The sequence below is a fragment of the Protopterus annectens genome, chromosome 10.part0 (genome assembly GCF_019279795.1).
Source record: "Protopterus annectens isolate FY-2018-M chromosome 10.part0, PAN1.0, whole genome shotgun sequence".
Lineage (NCBI taxonomy): Eukaryota > Metazoa > Chordata > Ceratodontiformes > Protopteridae > Protopterus > Protopterus annectens.
The window spans coordinates 493,873,978-493,896,334 of record NC_056744.1 but is presented as its reverse complement, the minus strand read 5'-3'; the positions used below and the strand labels follow the sequence as shown (position 1 = coordinate 493,896,334).

The 22,357-nt window shown below is 37.1% G+C and overlaps 1 protein-coding gene across 1 annotated transcript in view; it reads right to left on the bottom strand.

Moving 5' to 3' along the window:
- Nucleotides 1-22,357, bottom strand: part of LOC122813203 (BMP/retinoic acid-inducible neural-specific protein 3) — a 1,411,290-nt gene that overhangs the window by 1,029,772 nt on the left and 359,161 nt on the right. Inside the window, exon 2 of the mRNA XM_044085383.1 lies at nucleotides 680-1,008. Coding sequence (XP_043941318.1) covers nucleotides 680-879 — 200 coding nt within the window. The 5' untranslated portion in view covers nucleotides 880-1,008. The remainder of the gene's footprint in view (nucleotides 1-679; nucleotides 1,009-22,357) is intronic.

The following is a 22,357-nucleotide window of genomic DNA, read 5'->3' as shown; positions in this document are numbered from 1 at the left end:
TCTTCTCAGCAAGTGTGTACGATGTCATAAACCATGGATGATAACATTATACTGAATATATGAGCCATAAATATGCAATACGTGAAGGATCGAAATGTGTTCATAGCATCGCTTCAATTAACGGAACAAATAAAATCTGAAATGGAATATCTGTAATTAAGCTCTGTTGAAGAAAATCATCAGCAGGATACAGTAAATTGAGAATTATTTTATTTTTATTTAAACTCTTAATAAGCAAAATAGCACTCCTGTGGCTAGTGTGTGTACACATCTGGTGTCTGGCTTTAACATATGCAGACATAAATATAAAATAAGCTGCTTTTGCTGTTTATATTTTGGATAAGACTCCAGAAATGATCCCTCAGGATAAAAAAGAAGTAAGTGCATAAATATGTTACTTAGCTTTGCTGCCTGCAGCAGTTCTCATCTAAGACACATTAAGCTGCAGAGTCGCAGCTGTACAAGACAGGTTTAATAAATGCTGTACAAGACAGGTTTAATAAATGCAATTGTGTGCTGCATAAATAAAGTCTCAGGTAATGCATGTTTTAAAACATGCTTAGAATTTTGTCGTAAAAAAATCATCTTGCCTGAAGGGATACATTCACTAGAAACAACAGTCAATTAAATGCAGTTTTCAAGATGATATCTCTGTAATTGCTTTCTCACTTCCTCATACCTGTAAATCTTGTATCTGGTTGTAAATCCCTGCCGGCCTCTCTCCACAAAATCAATGTATTCCTGCGAGCGATGGAAGGGTCCCTTATCTGAGAGAAGCCAGTTGAAGGGGCTGATGGCATGCTGATCACTAACTGCAGCAGCAGCGACAGTGAGAACCCAGAAATGGAGACTTAGTACTATCCAGTCCCATAGAGCCATCAGAGAGAGCGATTCAACAACCCCATAGAGCCATCAGAGAGAGCGATTCAACAACAACAATACCGCTGCGCCGTATCATGCTTCCACTGGGGACGCTGTGTCTTCATTCTCTTCTGTTTCTCTCATCACCTGTACAGAGCACACAAAATGTGAGATAAAAATCTGAATTGTTACTGCAGTAAAGTAGAATATAGAATAACCTAGAAAGGAAGAATTCATATTACACTATGAATTTAATAAAGAATGTATTTATTTATAATGATCTTTTAAGTATCATTCTACCCCTGCAGTTATGCACCTGTTCCTCACATTAAGATTTTCATAAACTATTCATTCATAACATAACTTGCATAAGGCTGTCATTGATAGATGTACACAGCACACTATTAGCTAGATAAGATTTGTTATTAGCCTTGACTTTAAAAAAGAACTGAAAGTGCCTTCTTAACATTCTGAAGTATGACAGATCAAAGTCAGTTCTGATAAAATGTATTCTATTTACTAAATGCTTAGCTAATATTTTCATTTATTTCACAGTTTAACTGAATGCATACCATTTGTTTCAGTGTGTAACAAAGACCATTTGTTTAAATTTACTTAAATGATTAAATGCAATGTAGGCAGCAGAGTGGCTTGATGATAAAAGTTTTGCTTTACAGATTGGAGTTCAGTCCTAATTGCAGGTCACCATCTCTGCGAAGTTTTGCATAACCTCCACCTACCTCCATTTTTTTTCTGGATATTCCAGTTATCTCATCCTTTCAGAAAAGTTGTTTAATTTGGCACAATAGTCTGTCAATAAAATTCTCATATTTGCCATTTTACCTGTGACCAGGGTCTTGACAAAAAAATGGTAACAGAAGATCAGGTCACATACTGTAATGAATAAACAAATTAAATTGGAAATTTATTTAAAATCATAATTCTATTGCCATGTATTGCTTGCTGCCATAATAATCAAGTTAATTTTTTTTCAGAAAATGAAATAGAGAATGCTAAATTAAGAGACAATATCAAATGAATAACTGAATTATAAGCCTTAAAAGAAAATACAGTTGGCAACGTAAATGTACCCTATCGGTAGATATTTGATCCGACCACTCTTGCAGTAGCATAAAGCCATATGAGATATAGCCTGCCAAGGATGTTGGATGTCTGCACAGTACACTAAAGCTTTTGAGTACCTTCCTTGTGCATTGTATGTTCACTGAAGCACAAGGGGGTACTGGTATTCGTAGGACGCATGGACAGCGGATGTCACAAAGTCTCTTGTTTTAAAAAAGGGAGAGTGCAGCCAAAAATATGTCAGAGTCTGATACGTCAAATTATATCAACTTATGCCATGTCAGGATCAATGGGCCAAAAGTAAATTGGCCCCACCCTGAGCAATGAAAAACATCAAAGTAAAAATTGGGGGATGGAGGGAGGATGTTAGCATTGCAACAGTCATGTACTCAAAAATCTATTGTTTAGTAACTTACAGAACTGTACTATGTTCATAGGTACATATTAGCCACTTACACAACTGTGCTATGTTCATACAAATTTATTAGCTGCTTACTTACACAACTGTACTATGTTCATAGGTACTTATTAGCCACTTACACAACTGTACTATGTTCATAGGTACTTATTAGCTGCTTACTTACACAACTGTACTATGTTCATAGGTATTTATTAGCTGGTTACTTACACAACTGTACTATGTTCATAACACAACTGTACTATGTTCATACAAATTTATTAGCTGCTTACTTATGCAACTGTACTATGTTCATAGGTACTTATTAGCCACTTACACAACTGTACTATGTTCATACAAATTTATTAGCTGCTTACTTACACAACTGTACTATGTTCATAGGTACTTATTAGCCACTTACACAACTGTACTATGTTCATAGGTACTTATTAGCTGCTTACTTACACAACTGTACTATGTTCATAGGTATTTATTAGCTGCTTACACAACTGTACTATGTTCATAGGTATTTATTAGCTGGTTAGTTACACAACTGTACTATGTTTATAGGTATTTATTAACTGGTAACTTACACAACTGTACTATGTTCATTCAAATTTATTAGCTGCTTACTTACACAACTGTACTATGTTCATAGGTATTTATTAGCTGGTTACTTACACAACTGTACTATGTTCATAGGTATTTATTAGCCACTTACACAACTGTACTATGTTCATACAAATTTATTAGCTGCTTACTTACACAACTGTACTATGTTCATACAAATTTATTAGCTGCTTACTTATACAACTGTACTATGTTCATAGGTACTTATTAGCCACTTACACAACTTATATTTATTTATTATTTTACTTATACAACTTACACAACTGTACTATGTTCATACAAATTTATTAGCTGCTTACTTATGCAACTGTACTATCTTCATAGGTACTTATTAGCCACTGACACAACTGTACTATGTTCATAGATATTTATTAGCTGGTTACTTACACAACTGCACTATGTTCATACAAATGTATTAGCTGTTTACTTACACAACTGTACTATGTTCATAGGTACTTATTAGCCACTTACACAACTGTACTATGTTCATAGGTACTTATTAGCCACTTACACAGCTGTACTATGTTCATAGGTATTTATTAGCTGCTTACACAACTGTACTATGTTCATAGGTATTTATTAGCTGGTAACTTACACAACTGTACTATGTTCATACAAATTTATTAGCTGCTTACTTACACAACTGTACTATGTTCATAGGTACTTATTAGCTGGTTACTTACACAACTGCACTATGTTCATACAAATGTATTAGCTGCTTACTTACACAACTGTACTATGTTCATAGGTATTAATTAGCTGCTTACACAACTGTACTATGTTTATAGGTATTTATTAGCTGCTTACTTACACAACTGTACTATGTTCATAGGTACTTATTAGCCACTTACACAACTATACTATGTTGATAGGTGCTTATTAGCCACTTACACAACTGTACTATGTTTATAGGTATTTATTAGCTGCTTACACAACTGCACTATGTTCATAGGTATTTATTAGCTGGTGACTTACACAACTGTGCTATGTTCATACAAATTTATTAGCTGCTTACTTACACAACTGTACTATGTTCATAGGTACTTATTAGCCACTTACACAACTGTACTATGTTCATAGGTACTTATTAGCTGCTTACTTACACAACTGTACTATGTTCATAGGTATACAACTGTACAATGTTCATAGGTATTTATTAGCTGCTTACTTACACAACTGTACTATGTTCATAGGTACTTATTAACCACTTACATGTTTATAGGTATTTATTAGCTGCTTACACAACTGTACTATGTCCATAGTTATTTATTAGCTGGTTACTTACACAACTGTACTATGTTCATAGGTAATTATTAGCCACTTACACAACTGTACTATGTTCATAGGTATTTATTAGCTGCTTACTTATGCAACTGTACTATGTTCATAGGTACTTATTAGCCACTTGCACAACTGTACTATGTTCACTCAAATTTATTAGCTGCTTACTTATGCAACTGCACTATGTTCATAGGTACTTATTAGCCACTTACACAACTTTACTTTGTTCATAGGTACTTATTAGCTGCTTACTTACATAACTGTACTATGTTTATATGTCTTTATTAGCTGCTTACACAACTGTACTATGTTCATAGGTATTTATTAGCTGGTTACTTACACAACTGTAGTATGTTCATAGGTATTTATTAGCTGCTTACACAACTGTACTATGTTCATAGGTACTTATTAGCCACTTACACAACTGTACTATGATCATACAAATTTATTAGCTGCTTACTTATGCAACTGTACTGTCTTCATAGGTACTTATTAGCCACTTACACAACTGTACTATGTTCATAGGTATTTGTTAGCTGCTTACTTACACAACTGTACTATGTTCATAGGTATTTATTAGCTGCTTACAAAACTGTACTATGTTCATAGGTATTTATTAGCTGGTTACTTACACAACTGCACTATGTTCATACAAATGTATTAGCTGCTTACTTACACAACTGTACTATGTCCATATGTACTTATTAGCCACTTACACAACTGCACTATGTACACAACTGTACTATGTTTATAGGTATTTATTAGCTGGTAACTTACACAACTGTACTATGTTCATACAAATGTATTAGCTGCTTACTTATACAACTGTACTATGTTCATAGGTATTTATTAGCTGGTTACTTACACAACTGTACTATGTTCATACAAATTTATTAGCTGCTTACTTATACAACTGTACTATGTTCATAGGTACTTATTAGCCACTTTCACAACTGTACTATGTTCATAGGTACTTATTAGCTGGTTACTTACACAACTGCACTATGTTCATACAAATGTTTTAGCTGCTTACTTACACAACTGTTCTTTGTTCATAGGTATTAATTAGCTGCTTACACAACTGTACTATGTTTATAGGTATTTTTACCTGCTTACTTACAAAACTGTAATATGTTCATAGGTACTTATTAGCCACTTACACAACTATACTATGTTGATAGGTGCTTATTAGCCACTTACACAACTGTACTATGTTTATAGGTATTTATTAGCTGTTTACACAACAGTACTATGTTCATAGGTATTTATTAGCTGGTTACTTACACAACTGTGCTATGTTCATACAAATTTATTAGCTGCTTACTTACACAACTGTACTATGTTCATAGGTACTTATTAGCCACTTACACAACTGTACTATGTTCACAGGTACTTATTAGCTGCTTACTTACACAACTGTACTATGTTCATAGGTATTTATTAGCTGGTTACTTATGCAACTGTACTATGTTCATATGTACTTATTAGCCACTTACACAACTGTACTATGTTCATAGGTACTTATTAGCTGGTTACTTACACAACTGCACTATGTTCCTACAAATGTATTAGCTGCTTACTTACACAACTGTACTATGTTCATAGGTATTTATTAGCTGGTTACTTATGCAACTGTACTATGTTCATAGGTACTTATTAGCCACTTACACAACTGTACTATGTTCATACAAATTTATTAGCTGCTTACTTATACAACTGTACTATGTTCATAGGTACTTATTAGCCACTTACACAACTGTACTATGTTCATAGGTACTTATTAGCTGGTTACTTACACAACTGCACTATGTTCATACAAATGTATTAGCTGCTTACTTACACAACTGTACTATGTTCATAGGTATTAATTAGCTGCTTACACAACTGTACTATGTTTATAGGTATTTATTAGCTGCTTACTTACACAACTGTACTATGTTCATAGGTACTTATTAGCCACTTACACAACTATACTATGTTGATAGGTGCTTATTAGCCACTTACACAGCTGTACTATGTTTATAGGTATTTATTAGCTGCTTACACAACTGTACTATGTTCATAGGTATTTATTAGCTGGTTACTTACACAACTGTACTATGTTCATACAAATTTATTAGCTGCTTACTTACACAACTGTACTATGTTCATAGGTAATTATTAGCCACTTACACAACTGTACTATGTTCACAGGTACTTATTAGCTGCTTAGTTACACAACTGTACTATGTTCATAGGTATTTATTAGCTGGTTACTTATGCAACTGTACTATGTTCATAGGTACTTATTAGCCACTTACACAACTGTACTATGTTCATACAAATTTATTAGCTGCTTACTTATGCAACTGTACTATGTTCATAGGTACTTATTAGCGACTTACACAACTGCACTATGTTCACACAAATTTATTAGCTGCTTACGTTTGCAACTGTACTATGTTCATAGATACTTATTAGCCACTTACACAACTGTACTATGTTCATAGGTACTTATTAGCTGCTTACTTACACAACTGTACTTCTCAAAACTGAAGTGGAATCCTTCAAGTCCCCAGGGCCAGTGGAAACTACAGCCCAAACTGCAGAATCCTATATAAATGCATTCTATGGACATCTCCAGGAATGCATGGATCATGCTATCCCAAACAAAACCAAGACCCAATCCAGTCTGGTAGACCCCTGCCATAAATAAACTGTACAACAGAAGGAGGAAGCTACTACATGATAGAGCAAAATCCCTAATAAGGAAGGCATCTCTGATCAGTACTAGCAAAAAATTACGATCCCTCATAAAACCCTCCAAGGCCAGCTTCGAGAGAAAAATTGCAAAGGACACCAAAGACAATCATAAGGCTTTTTTCAGTTATGTTAGAAACCTGGGATGCAACTCCCAGACTTGTTCTGAGTTGATTCTAAATGACAAAAAATACACTGAACCCACAGACATCGCCAATATCCTGGCAGACAGGTTCAGTGCAAACTTCTCCACCCCCTCTCCCCCAAAAGAGCAAGTATCTATCCCAGCAGATGGCTGCCTCCCAAACATCTCAGATGTTCAGGTGAACACTGCCCTCTCCAAAGCAAAAATCACTGCTTCCATGGGACCAGATGGCATCCCAGGTTGCATCCTACATGAACTACAAGAGGAACTAATCCCTCAAATAAAACAGCTATACAATCTCAGCCTCACTACAGGATATGTGCCCACAGAATGGCGTATAGCAACAGTGGTCCCACTCCACAAAGGTGGAGCCTCTATGGACCCTGGAAACTATTGCCTCATAAGCCTGACTAGCTTAGTCTGCAAGGCTATGGAGAGGATCATCATGGAGCTCATAAACAAAGACATTGGGGACCTACAGACACTAGATCCTACCCAGTTCGGCTTTGTCAAGGGCAGATCCTGCCTTTTGAACCTGGTTGACTTCTTTGAAACAGTCACCAAAGCCATAGATGAAGGGAAGGTAGTCCACATATCCTATCTGGACCTTGCAAAGGCATTTGACACAATACCCCACTCTGGCATCATAGATAAGCTATCCAGCTTAAATATAAACCCCTATGTCACAAGATGGGTCACAAACTGGCTCAAAGACAGAACCCACAGAGTGAGAGTTGCTGGAGCCATGTCAGACTCGAAACTGGTCACAAGTGGCATCCCACAGGGTTCTGTCCTGGGACCACTCTTGTTCAGTATATACTTTTCCGAGGTACAGGCAAACGTGGGAGGACTATGGCTCACCAAGTTCGTAGATGACTGCAAACTGGGCGCCATAATCAACTCTCCAGCTGACACAAACATCCTTCAAAAAGGTCTCACAGAGACAGATAACTGGTGCCAGCACCATGGTTTAAAGCTAAATGCCAAAAATGTATAGTCATACCCTTTGGCAAAACAATGTGCCCACAAATTACCACACAGGCGGAAACCCATTAAGTACAGAGAAAGTTATTAGGGACCTGGGGACCCAAGTTGATACCAATCTCTCCTTTGAAAACCACATTGCCAAAGTGGTTAGAAAGACCTTCTACATAGCCCACCTCATCACAAAGGGTTTCACATCTAGATCAAGAGAGGTAATCGTGCCTTTATTCATCCCTCATCAGGCCCATCATAGAATACAATGCCCCTTTTGGGATGTACCTTACCCGACACCTGCAGCAATTAGAAAGACCCCAAAAGTATCTCACCAAGAGGATCAAGGGTCTCAAACAGATGCCATATGCTGCTTGGTTAAAAAACTCCAGCTCTACTCAGTTGCATACCGCCTACTTCGAGGCGATCTATGCCTGACATACAAAGCTATGTCAAATCCAGAATTAATGGACATGCTCCACCTCAGTAAATCTAAATCCCTTAGAGCCACACACTCGAGGGACTTGAACCTCAACACAGAAATAAATAGAACTTGCTGGAGGGACAGGTTCATAACCCAGAGGCTCCCTTTGCTCTGGAATAGAATTCCAGTTCATGTGAGGCAGAGCACCTCACTGAATCTCTTCAAGAAGAATCTCGATAAGTGGATGGGGGATCGTAGGTTTGTCCCAGGGATTACTCCCGTGTCACTATTAGACAGAGGCACAGTAAACTAAACCTTAAAAAGGGCACAGTATACTCAAATCAAGGGGTGGCATAAGCCATACAGAATCGGGCTAGGCTTATAATTGCCCCAGGGCAGATAGCCTAGTATGAACCTATGAACCTATGAACCTATGTTCATAGGTATTTATTAGCTGCTTACACAACTGTACTATGTTCATAGGTATTTATTAGCTGGTTACTTACACAACTGTACTATGTTCATAGGTATTTATTAGCTGCTTACACAACTGTACTATGTTCAAAGGTACTTATTAGCCACTTACACATCTGTACTATGTTCATACAAATTTATTAGCTGCTTACTTATGCAACTGTTCTATGTTCATAGGTACTTATTAGCCACTTAAACAACTGTACTATGTTCATAGGTACTTATTAGCTGCTTACTTACACAACTGTACTATGCTCATAGGTATTTATTAGCTGCTTACACAACTGTACTATGCTCATAGGTATTTATTAGCTGCTTACACAACTGTACTATGTTCATAGGTATTTATTAGCTGGTTACTTACACAATTGTACTATGTTCATACAAATGTATTAGCTGCTTACTTACACAACTGTACTATGTTCATAGGTACTTATTAGCCACTTACAACAACTGTACTATGCTCATAGGTATTTATTAGCTGCTTACACAACTGTACTATGTTCATACAAATTTATTAGCTGCTTACTTACACAACTGTACTATGTTCATAGGTACTTATTAGCCACTTACACAACTGTACTATGTTCATAGGTACTTATTAGCCACTTACACAACTGTACTATGTTCATAGGTACTTATTAGCCACTTACACAACTGTACTATGTTCATAGGTACTTATTAGCCACTCACACAACTGTACTGTGTTCCTAGGTATTTATTAGCTGCTTACACAACTGTACTATGTCCATAGGCATTTATTAGCTGGTTACTTACACAACTGTACTATGTTTATAGGTATTTAACAGCTGTTTACTTACACAACTGTACTATGTTCATGCAAATTTATTACCTGCTTACTTACACAACTGTACTATGTTCATACAAATTTATTAGCTGCTTACTTACACAACTGTACTATGTTCATAGGTACTTATTAGCCACTTACACAACTGTACTATGTTCATAGGTACTTATTAGCTGCTTACTTACACAACTGTACTATGTTAATAGGTATTAATTAGCTGCTTACACAACTGTACTATGTTTATAGGTATTTGTTAGCTGCTTACTTACACAACTGTACTATATTCATAGGTACTTATTAGCCACTTACACAACTGTACTATGTTGATAGGTGCTTATTAGCCACTTACACAACTGTACTATGTTTATAGGTATGTATTAGCTGCTTACACAACTGTACTATGTTCATATGTATTTATTAGCTGGTTACTTACACAACTGTACTATGTTCATACAAATTTATTAGCTGCTTACTTACACAACTGTACTATGTTCATAGGTACTTATTAGCCACTTACTCAACTGTACTATGTTCATAGGTACTTATTAGCTGCTTACTTACACAACTGTACTATGTTCATAGGTATTTATTGGCTGCTTACACAACTGTACTATGTTCATAGGTATTTATTAGCTGGTTACTTACACAACTGTACTATGTTCATAGGTATTTATTGGCTGGTTACTTACACAACTGTACTATGTTTATAGGTATTTATTAGCTGGTCATTTACGCAACTGTACTATGTTCATAGGTATTTATTGGCTGCTTACTTACACAACTGTACTATGTTCATAGGTATTTATTAGCTGGTTATTTACGCAACTGTTGGGAGGGTGGCCTAATGGTTAATGTGTTTGCCTTACAAACACAAGGTGCAGGGTTTGAGTCTCACAAGGGATAATTGGCTAGGCTTAAAATGGCTCGCAAGGGCAGTTAGCTTAGTACAAACCTATGAATCTAACCTATGAAAAACTGTACTATGTTCATAGGTATTTATTAGTTGGTTACTTATGTAACTGTGCTATGTTCATAGGTATTTATTAGCTGGTTACTTACACTCCTACTAAGGAAAAGGCACCGGGGTAGAATCCATGATTGCAAAGTCATCCTCAGTGAAACAGTCAGCCCACAGCATAAACCACTAGTTTCCACAATCCAGCTGCAAGCAGTGGTCAGAGAAGGCTCTAAGGTCAACAGAGACCAGGCTGAAGACCTGGATGTTGACTGGAGAGAAAGTACAACAGTTCAAGGAATTACTCAGGACTCTAGCACCCCAAGAAGAGGAGGGAATAGGCGAAGTTGAAGAAGAATGGCAGCGCCTAAAAACAGCATGTGTTAGGACTACATAAAAGATACGTGGCCAAGTCAGGTATGGAAATAAGGTGTATAAGGAAAGCTGGTGGTGGAATGCAGAAGTCCAGAAAGTCATCAAAAGAAAGAAGTAGTGCAGAAAGAAGTGGGAGATAGAAAAGACTGACCAGGCTAGAAAGGACTACTGGTTGGCTAACAAAGAATCTAAGAAAGAAGTTGCAATAGCAAAGAATAGGTCATCAGAGGCACTGTACCAACTTCTGGAAAATGACTCAGTAATGGGCACAATGAAACTATAACAGGTTGCAAGGCAAAGACAGAAAGATAAAGAAGATAGTCAGACACCCTTCATAAGGGATGCTAGCAACAACCTGCTCACCAGTCCAGAGGGCAACAAAGGCAGATGGAAAGAATATTTCCAGCAGCTTCTGAATGAAGAAAACCCTACAGAAGCTGTACTGCCCCAGAAACAGCCTATGACGAGAGAAGAAGAGGAGCCCACCCTAGAAAAAGTAAGAACAACACTAAGGAAAATGAAGTCAGAGATTGCAGCAGGCTCAGATGAGGTCACAGCAAATATGATAAAAATTCTGGGTGAGACAGGGGATAAATGGCTCCTGAGGGTACTAATAGCAGTGAGAGAAAGGTGTGGAGAGAAAGGCGTATCCCAGATGCCTGGAGAACAAGCATACTCGTGCCAGTGTACAAGAACAAAGGGGACATCCACAAATGTGGGCAGTACAGAGGCATCAAACTCCTATCAAATTGCATGAAAGTTCTGGAGAGGGTGATTGATAAAAGGATATGCAGAGTAGGAGAATGTAAGATGGGAGATGAGTAGTTTGGATTTAGATCAGGATGCAGCACAAATGACCGAATGTTTTCAGTGAGACATATACTTGAGAAGAAGCTAGAGATGAGGAGAGTGTCCAACTGGGCATACCTGGACTTGGAGAAAGCATATGACAAGGTCCAAAGAAAGCTGATCCGGGCAGTACTGCGGTGGTTTGAAGTCCCAGAAACATTGGTAGAATTAGTGCAGGCTATGTACAAGGACCCAATGACTCAAGTATGAATAGTGTTTGGCCTCATAGAGGGGTTGCCAGTGGGAGTGGGTGTACATCAGGGTTCAGCTCCAAATCCACTGCTATTCATATTGGTGATAGACTACATTAGCAAACAGGTTGGAGGAGACAGATCAACAAAGCTGCTGTATGCAGATGATGTGGCAGTACAGGCAGACTCTGAGTTAGAACTTCAGCAAAGGATAGGAGAATGGAATGCAATCTGAAGACATATGGGATGAAACTAAGCAGAGATAAGATGGTGGTAATGGCAGCAAATTGGGGAAATCAGAAGAAGCTGAGAATAGAGATAGAAGGGAAGATAGTGGAACAGATATACAGCTTCAAGTATCTAGGAGGGGTAGTTGAGGAGAAGGGTAGTCTGAATGAAGAGGTCAAAGCCAGAATCAGAGGGGCTGCAGCCAACTGGCATAGGGCATCAGGTGTAGTCTATGACAGAAGAATGCCAAAAGGAGCTGAAAAGTAAGGTGTAAGAGACAGTGGTGCAACCAGTACTACTGTAGGGTACAGAATCCTGGGCAGTAAAGAAAGAACAGTTGAAGAGGTGATGGAAATTAAGTGCCTGAGAAAGGTAGTAGGATGCGCACTGTGGGACAGATGAAGAAATAAGGATGTAAGAGTAGAAGCCAAAGTAGCTCCAATTGCAGAAAAGATCAAAGAGAACAGATTATAGTGGTTTGTGCACATGTGTAGAAAAGCAGAAGGCAATCTGGTAAGGAAGATTTGGGACAGACAGGAAGAAGGTAAGAGGAAGTGAGGATGTCCAGCAAAGAGGTGGATGGATTGTGTGAAAGAAGATCTGCGACAGTCAGGCATGAGTGTTGAAGAAGGCAGGAGTGTGTCACTGAATCGAGAGAGTTGGTGACAGTTAACATGATACCCCAACCCCATGTAGAAAAATGGGAAAAAGGGAGCTGATGATGATGATTACTTACACGACTGTACTACATTCATAGGTACTTATTAGCCACTTACTTACACAAATGTACTGTGTTCATACGTACTTATTAGCCTACTGATCTACAATGATCTCTGGAAGCCTAGTCTTGCATTCCCATGAAGTTTTTTTAGCCCTTGTAATTTAGGTACAAATCACCATTAACCAGCAGAAAATGTATGTTACCCCTATCCAAAAGGGACAAGGTTGCTAAATCAGGGGTTAATTTGCAGTTTCCTATACATTCATCCACATAACATTCAAATGGGTGTAATGCAAGTATTTTGGTTTTTGTGGTGAGGCAGTTGATTCCAAAGAAGTGTGGTTCTCTTTGATACATGTCTAGCCCTCCAACATCTTCTAATTAGGTTGCAAAAGAGAGTAAGATCTCTTGAGTGGATGGTTATGTCACTATGTGTGGATGTGCAGTAGATATGAGAAGATAGCTTTTTTGGTTTAGGCCATTGGTTTTCTTGGTGAGAAAGCATTGTAGTAATTTATGTTGTGTTAATTGTCTGGTCAAGTATGCACCAAAAGGGCATCATACTCAGTGATCAGCTGGATACATTCAGAATACATTGGAACAATCATATCCCTAGACCTAAACACCATACCTTTACAATTAAAATATGAAATCCAAAACAACTTTATTAGAATACTGGATGCATGTTTATTTGTTCTCCACTTAGATTCTTATGTAACTAACTGCATAATCAGTTTTTAGAGGTTTGTTGTCAATGTGATACCTACCGGGGACATCATGCTTGCTGAAGGATATTATTATACATTTTTGGCATTTAGGTTTAGTTCATGGTTGTGACACCTCTTACTTATTGTGTTAAGGACTTCTTGGAGGATCTTGTTACGTGGAAAGTTCATGATGGCACCGATTTTACAGTCATATGAAATCTGGCCTGCCATAAACCTTTAACATTAGCTTTGACTTCCGAGAAGTAGATATCAAAGAGAAGTGGTCAAAAGACTAAAACCTGAGGTACACTATTGGGGACAGATTTTTTTTTTTAGGAGAAGGTAGAGCTGCTACCATAATTTCCTGGGTTCTATTGTTGAGCCAGTTTGCTATCCAATGACTTACCTAGGGATTAGCTTTATCTGGCAGAGTTTAGCAACAATACCTGACAGAGGGATGGTGTTGAACAACTTTGCAAGGTCTAATTAAACAGTGTATACAGATTTTCCCTCATTAATTGCTTGAGCATGCTTCCTTTTCAAAGAAGTCAACTATGTCAAACAGGCAGGCATATTAATTAAGTTAGGCAGGCAGGATCTGCCTTTGATGAAACAGACCTAGCTTGGGTCAAAAGATTGTAGGTTACCTATGTCCTTATTTATTACATTTATAATGGTGCTCACCATGGCCGCTGTGTTCTATTTATTCAATACAATGGCGGTTTGGAGGCTAATACTGAATAGCCTCAGCAGGAGGGTTGACAGGTCCTGTTTCAAGATGGCCTGTAGACAGTCTTATATATTCTCTGGCATTAGAATCAATGTTCTTGACCTTGGAAAGTGCTTGGAGGATTTGTTCTTGGGAGATTTGGGAAGGGTGTAGATGTGGGTATGTGATCTGGGAATGTAAAAGGAGAGAGGGAATCCGGTAAGAGCTCAATTTATCTACTAGAAGATAGGCTAGGTCTTTAAGTCTAAATCTGGGATATAATTTACTATTAACCCAGTGCTGTGTTGGGCATTTTTTCTGAGGTTTCTAACATAGCTGAAGAAGGCTTTATGTTTTGCTTTTGCCTGGATGGCTATTTTTCCTCATATCTAGCTTTGGTTGAGTTTATCAGAGAGCTGAGTTCCTTATTGTAGAGCCTGTTTTTATTAGGGTTCTACCATAGGGTTTTATTTTTTAAATTTAGAATTGACTATACTTCAGAGGAGGACAGATGCAGCTTTTCAGTTATTCATATATGCATAGAATTTGATGGTAAAGGATTCTGCATACACATTAACGTAATCAGTTAGAAGGGTGATGTTGAATTTAGCCAGGTTAACAATCAGTTTCAGTAGATTAGCCTTTGATTAAACTTTGAACACTGAAGTACTAGAAGCTGTTTGTGGCTTCATTCTTATGTTAAATGTGACTGATTTATGGTCTGAGTTGACTAGAAAGTAAGTAAGAACTTGTGGGGAGTACAGCTGTCCCATATTGGTTAGGAAAATATCCAGAATTTTGTCTCCTTTTGTTAGAGTACAAACTATCCAAAGAAAATTGCACTAGGTCCACAAAGATTACTTGTAAAACAAACAATAGACCCAAGAAAGCATACAATAAAGAGTACAAACAAACTTGTCCAGAGAGTTTGTATTTGTGAAGTCTGGAAATCTAAGGCCATGCAAGTTAGGTGATGTAAAGGTCTTCTAGTTAATGAAGGGGTAGTTGAAGTCCCCTAGGAGAAAGTTGTTTAGCTTAAAGCATAGGGACTCCAAACTAGACAGGCAAGAGATATGAGCCAAGATGGCAGATAGAAAAGGTTCCGTTAATCAGTTATTATGTGATAAGGAGTTTTGTTTATGTTAAGCTGGACATGGAGGAGTTCCAGGTCATTAATCTGTCTAATTAGCCTGGAGGTGAAATGTTGTTTTATGAATATAAATTCACCTTCAGTGCCTCTGTCTCGGGTGGCTGATTGTGTGATCTTAATGATCTTGAACCATATCTAACTGGTGATGCATATATATCAATGCATTCTAGGATAAGCAGTGTCTTTAGGGGTTGTTGCAATTCCTAGCACTAAGCAGCAATGCCTTAATTTTATCTGAATCCTGTTTTGCTAAGTTGGAAGTTTTTGAAGACTGCCATTGCCAAGAAAATAAATTGTGATGGAGACATTTCAAGGGGGAAATTATGGAGAAAATACAAAAGGAGGATGGAGAGATAATGATGAAGAAGAGTAGTGAGCTAGAAAAGAAAACATGTAAAAGAAGGCAAAATAGAAGGAGCAGAAAAGAAAAATGAAGAAGAAAATGAAAAACAGAAGTACACGGTAAGGATTCAAAGTAAAAAAGAGAAAGAAATAGGCAGGCATGAAATGTGGGACAATTTGACATCTCCTTTGAGTATAAAAAAATGCATGAGCTAAGAACATTTATTAAAATATTAAGATACAACCAAACACCCTAATACTGGGTTATTTCATCTACCCTGCCATTAACTGGGAAAACTACTCGGGTACCAACTCCTTTTCCCAATGGTTCTTGGAATTCATAAATTCCAACACCCTGGATAAACTAATCCATTGTCCCACCAGGGGCTCCAATAATCTAGACCTGGTCATTACCAACATGGGAGATAGATGCTCCACATCAGTGGTCACCCCCTCATTGGTCAGGTCTGACCATAAGCAAATCACCCTTGACATCCACATCCCACCCCCCAGTAAGGAAACCTCCTGAAAAAGCCTCTCCAAAGCCAACTTCATGCTACTGAAGTCAGAAGTGACAAACTTCATGACACCCATGCAGACAGGATCTGAAAGCTCGACTGCAGAATCCTGTACTAAGGCACTGTATGAGCACATCCACTCATGCATGAATTGTGCCATCCCAATTAGAACCAAGATGCTCTCCTCCAAAAATAGGAAGCCAATCTGGTGGTCACCTGCTATAAACAAACTATACAACAGAAGGACGAAACTGTTGCAAAAAAGAGGAAAATCCCAGGATGCAAAAAAAACTCCCTCACCAGCCTCAGTAAGAAGCTGAGATCCCTCATAAAATCCTCAAAAGTGAGTTACGAAAATAAAATTGCCAAAGATTCCAAAGACAACCACAAGGCATTCTATAGTTATGTCAAGAATCTAAATGGCAATGCTCCGATTTGCTCTGAGCTTCAACAGAATAGCAGTAAATATACTGATCCCAAGGATATTGCCAATATCCTGGGAGATCGATTTAGTGCCAACTTCACCCCCTCTCACCCCCTAAAGGGCCCATCTCAATACCAAAAGATTGCCAAATTCTGGTAATCATGGCCATGCAGGTATAAACCACACTCTCCAAAGCTAAGAATACAGCATCCATGGGACCAGATGACATCCCAGGCTGTATACTACATGAACTACAAAATGAACTGGCACCTCACCTAAGTGTCATGTTTAATCATAGCCTCACCTCAGGCTTCGTGCCCACTGAGTGGCGCACAGCTACAGTTATCCCACTCCGCAAGGGAGGATCCACCTTGGATCCCGAGAACTACTGTCCCATCAGTCTGACGAGCGTGATCTGCAAGGGCATGGAATGCATTATCATGGAACTTATAAACAAAGACATTGGCAACCTTTAAACACTGGACTCCACCCAGTTTGGGTTTGTGAAGGGCCGATCTTATCTCCTGAACCTGATTGACTTCTTTGAATCAGTCTCTAGAGCTGTGGATGAGGGTAAGGCAGTCCACACAGCTTATCTGGACCTCGCCAAGGCCTTCAAAACCTTCCCCCACTCTGGAATCATAGATAAACTTAGTAAGCTGGGCATAAATCCCTATGTCACTCGATGGGTTGCCAACTGGCTTACTGACAGAACCCAGACTGTAAAAGTAGCCAATTCCAAATCCAACTCCAGACAAGTGACAAGTGGAGTACCTCAGGGTATAGTTCTGGGACCACTCTTGTTTGGCATCTACTTCTCTGAAGTACAGGCCAACACTAAGGGACTCTGGCGAACAAAGTTCGCAGATGACTGTAAACTGGGAGCCATTATTGAATCCCCAAATAATGTGGATATTCTACAAAAGGGCCTTACAGAAACAGATGCCTGGTGCCAGAGCCATGTGCTCAAGCTTATTGCCAAGAAATGTATAGTTATCCCCTTTGGAAAAAAACATGTACTCATGAATTACCATATAGGTGGCAGTACACTAAACATTGAAAGTGTGATGAGAGACTTAGGGACACAGGTGGACAGTGGTCTCACTTTCGATAACCACATCGCCACAACAGTCAGGAAATCCTTCTATGTGGCACACCTCATCACTAAGGGCTTTTCATCCAGAAAAAAGGAGGTCATTGTCCCACTGTACTCATCCCTCATTAGACCCATTATGGAGTATAATGCCCCATTTGGTATGTACCTCACAAGATATCTGCAACAGCTGGAATGGCCACAGAAATGCCTCACTAAACGAATCACAGGCCTAAAGCAGATGCCATATGCTGACCATCTAAAAAAACTCCAGCTATACTCTGTGGCATATCGTCTACTCAGAGGCAATCTCTGCTTAACATACAAGGTCATGTCAAACCCTGAGCTGTTGGACATGCTCCACTTAAAGAAATCCCAATCCCTCAGAGCCACACACTCCAGGGATCTAAACCTTGTCATCACAATAAACAAAACATGCTGGAGGGATAGGTTCCTGATCCAGAGACTCCCCATACTCTGGAATGGACTGTCCATACATGTCAAGCAGAGCGCCTCCTTGCTTCAAAAGGAACCTTGATGATTGATTGGGAGACAGGAAATTCACCCCGGGGAGCGTGTCAGTCGCCCTGCTAGACAGGGGTCCAGAGAAGTTAATATTGTGGGAAGAAATATCCAGGGAATTGTTATGGCTAGGCTTGTATAGGAGCTAGGGCCGATAGCCTAGTACCAACCTATGAACCTATTAACAAAGAGACATTTTGTGACATTGTATTTCAGACTATTCTTTCAATGGAGTATTTTCATGAAGAGTATGAAAAAAGAAAGACTGTAATCCATGGAATATTTTTGTAATACACACATTTAACAGGGAAACAAAAAAGAAAATGCATGTACAAATCTGAATAGAGGTTGAAAGACAGACTTTGAATGGACATTTGAAAACTTTATGTAAAGAGGAACTAGACATGGATTGTAAAAAGGAAAATAAGAGTAAGGAAAAAGAAAAAGAAAGAGTAAAAATGAATAAAGAGATAACATGTTAGAAGTAGTAGAAACAGAAGAAAAATTAGATGAAAAAATAATAAAGAGGACATAGAAGAAGGCTCTAAATAACTTATGAAGAAGACATAAATTAGGAGATAGTAACAGAAAAATGAATTTTATTTGGAAAAGTGTAAAAAAAAACAGAAAAAATATTTTTTAAGGGACAGTTACAAAAGAAAAAAGGAAATAAATGAAAAAGAATACATGCAGCTAATGGTTGGCGGTTGGTATAATAGTTAAGGTGTTTGATCCCTACCTTTGAGAGGAAAATGGGCTAGGCTTAAAATGGTTCATTAAAGCAGCTCTAGTAATTTATATGAGCTTATGAAACCATGAATCTAAGGAAAAGGGAAAATGAAAATTTTAGAGTACATTTGTAAATGTGAATAGTACTCAGAATATAGTAAGAGAAATAGGGATTTTGGAGTGGTTTAATACATGTGATGTAACTGTATTTATGCTAGAAGATGTGATATTTTATCAAATGATGCAAGATTAAAAACACAGAAACTATGAGGATGAAAGATAATCTGGAATTTGGGAAATGAGAGATGTTCTGGAATAGCAGTAGTCTGTAGAAATATAGTAAAGATATTAGATGTAACTTTAGCTAAAATGGGAAGATTAACTATTGTAGGCTTAAAATGGAAAATATAGGTTTATAGAATTATAACATTTTATGTTTATCTTAATTGTAAAGAAAGGGAACACTTAGTTCATCAGATTTTAGACTATGTAGTGATAAATATGAATATTATAATAACATGAGATATTAACTATGATTTAAGTGGCAAATGTAAAAAAAGGAAATGATATAAGAAAAATGTCAGAAGTTATAAGACATGGTAAGTTAAAATTTTGAGACAAAATTTCATGCACTTACAAAAGGGGTATGTATAGAACTGAAACAGATTATTTTATACTATCAGACGTTTTAGTTATAGGAAAGGGGCAGGTAGTTGAATCAGGATTTTCTGATCATCTTGCAATATGCCTAGTGATAAAGGGGAAAAAAGGAATATATAAAACAGGCAAATGAATAAAAAGATTAATTGAGAAAGCATAGAATGATGAAAGAATGAAGGAAAGAGATTAGTAATGCAGTTATGGAAAGATCATATTACTATGACAACATTTTATAAAAATGGTATGAATGGTGGATGATATTTAAGAAAAAAAAAATTATATATATATATATATATATATATATATATATATATATATATATTTTTTTTTTTTTACAGTGGCAATGTGATGTGAGAAAAGTAGGAAAATATAAAACAACATATAACAATGCATTGGAAGATTTAGAACATAATGATAAAAATACTTTGACAAAGAACAAGAATTATATGAAAGAAATCAAGAAAAAATACAAGAATTGTTATATAAGCAACATTTTTTTTACAAAGAAAAACAGTAGAAGTATTGGTTTACTTAAGCATATTAGTAAAATATGATGGTAGTGTAATGAGAAAAATAAAAAAGGTGAAAGGAGAAATAGAAATAACTGAGCAAAATACTATGAATAGTGTTGTACAATATGTACAATAAATGTTTAAAGAAAAAAAAGTATTGAAAACAATATAGAAAGTAAAAAAGCTAACAAAAAAAGAGACCAAAGAGTTGTATAAGGAGCTTTCTTTATTTGAACTAGATAAAGTATTAGGATAAGTAAATAAAGATTTAGCTGAAGGACCAGATGGGATGGGGTATGAAATGTATAAAAATCTAATGGGTTGGAAAAAAATATATATATTTTTAAAGATTTTAAATGAATTGTTAAATAAAGGTTTTATGTATAAAGAATTATATTGTTCAATACCTAAATTCATATGGAAGAAGAAAGATGAAAGACAATTTAAAAACTGGAGACCACTAGTATTGAATAATATTGATTATAAGATCTTTATGAAAATAATACAAAAGAGATTCGAAACTTAAATGAAAATATTATAGAATATGGTATACATAGTCTAAAGGGGAAAGGTTGTCGAGAATTTTTAATGACAGAAAAATTGTGCATGATATTATGAATAGAAAATAGAGGAATGGTGACAGCCTGGTACAAGAAAAAGGCATTAATTATTCTTTATTATTTATAGCAAGATTTTGAGGAAAGTCAACTGTGTCAGTATAATGGCAAATATGATGTGGTCCTTAATGATGCCAGTGCTTCAAATGAACTGGGAAGCAGGATAACTGAATACGATGTAGCCCTTAATGATGTCAGTGCTTCAAATCAACTGGGAAGCAAGATAACTGAATATGATGTGGCCCTTAATGATGCCAGTGCTTCAAATCAACTGGGAAGCAAGATAACTGAATATGATGTGGCCCTTAATGATGCCAGTGCTTCAAATCAACTGGGAAGCAGGATAACTGAATACGATGTAGCCCTTAATGATGTCAGTGCTTCAAATCAACTGGGAAGCAAGATAACTGAATATGATGTGACCCTTAATGATGCCAGTGCTTCAAATCAACTGGGACATCAGATAACTGAATATGATGTGGCCCTTAATGATGCCAGTGCTTCAAATCAACTGGGAAGCAAAATAACAGATAAGACTTGCAATCTAAGATCTGTGGAGTAATTTTGCCATCATTATGATGGTATTCAGAGGAGATAAATTGAAAAACAAAAGACAGGTAATTTATCTCTCAACTGTACAGATTTTCACAGAATATCCAGATTTTTGCCTCATATTTTGGTCTGTTTATCATACAATGGTGGTTTTCTGGCAAATTAGTGGCAAATCATTTAAGACTGAAGTTAGCAGATAATGACAGGCATTTGAGTTTCAGACTTGATACTTTTCAAAAAATTCATGCTAATGCAAAACCTGTTATTTGATCGACTTTCTAAGTTTGTAAGAGAAATATTTAAAAATTGTTCCTATTTTTGGGCATTTGTCCCACTTTTATTTATGGCTTTGTCCAGATTTCTTACTTTAAGAGGTTGAGAGGTATGATGGAAGACAATGGACAAAATAGGCAGGCAGGTCATTGATGTATACTAGGTGTTGGCTTCTATATATCTTATGATCTACAGGACTGATTTATTCACTATCAGCTTCATATGTATATGTTGTTTAAGTTTGATGGCTGTTGTTGGATGTAGATAATGAACTACAGCCAAAATAACTACTGACTGAGTGGACTATGCAGCTGATTCATGGTGCATGCCCATGTGATATGGCATGCACGGTTCCACTGTTACTGCTTTATGGACAAACCTAAAGCTATTTTATGTGCCAGCATTGTGCACAG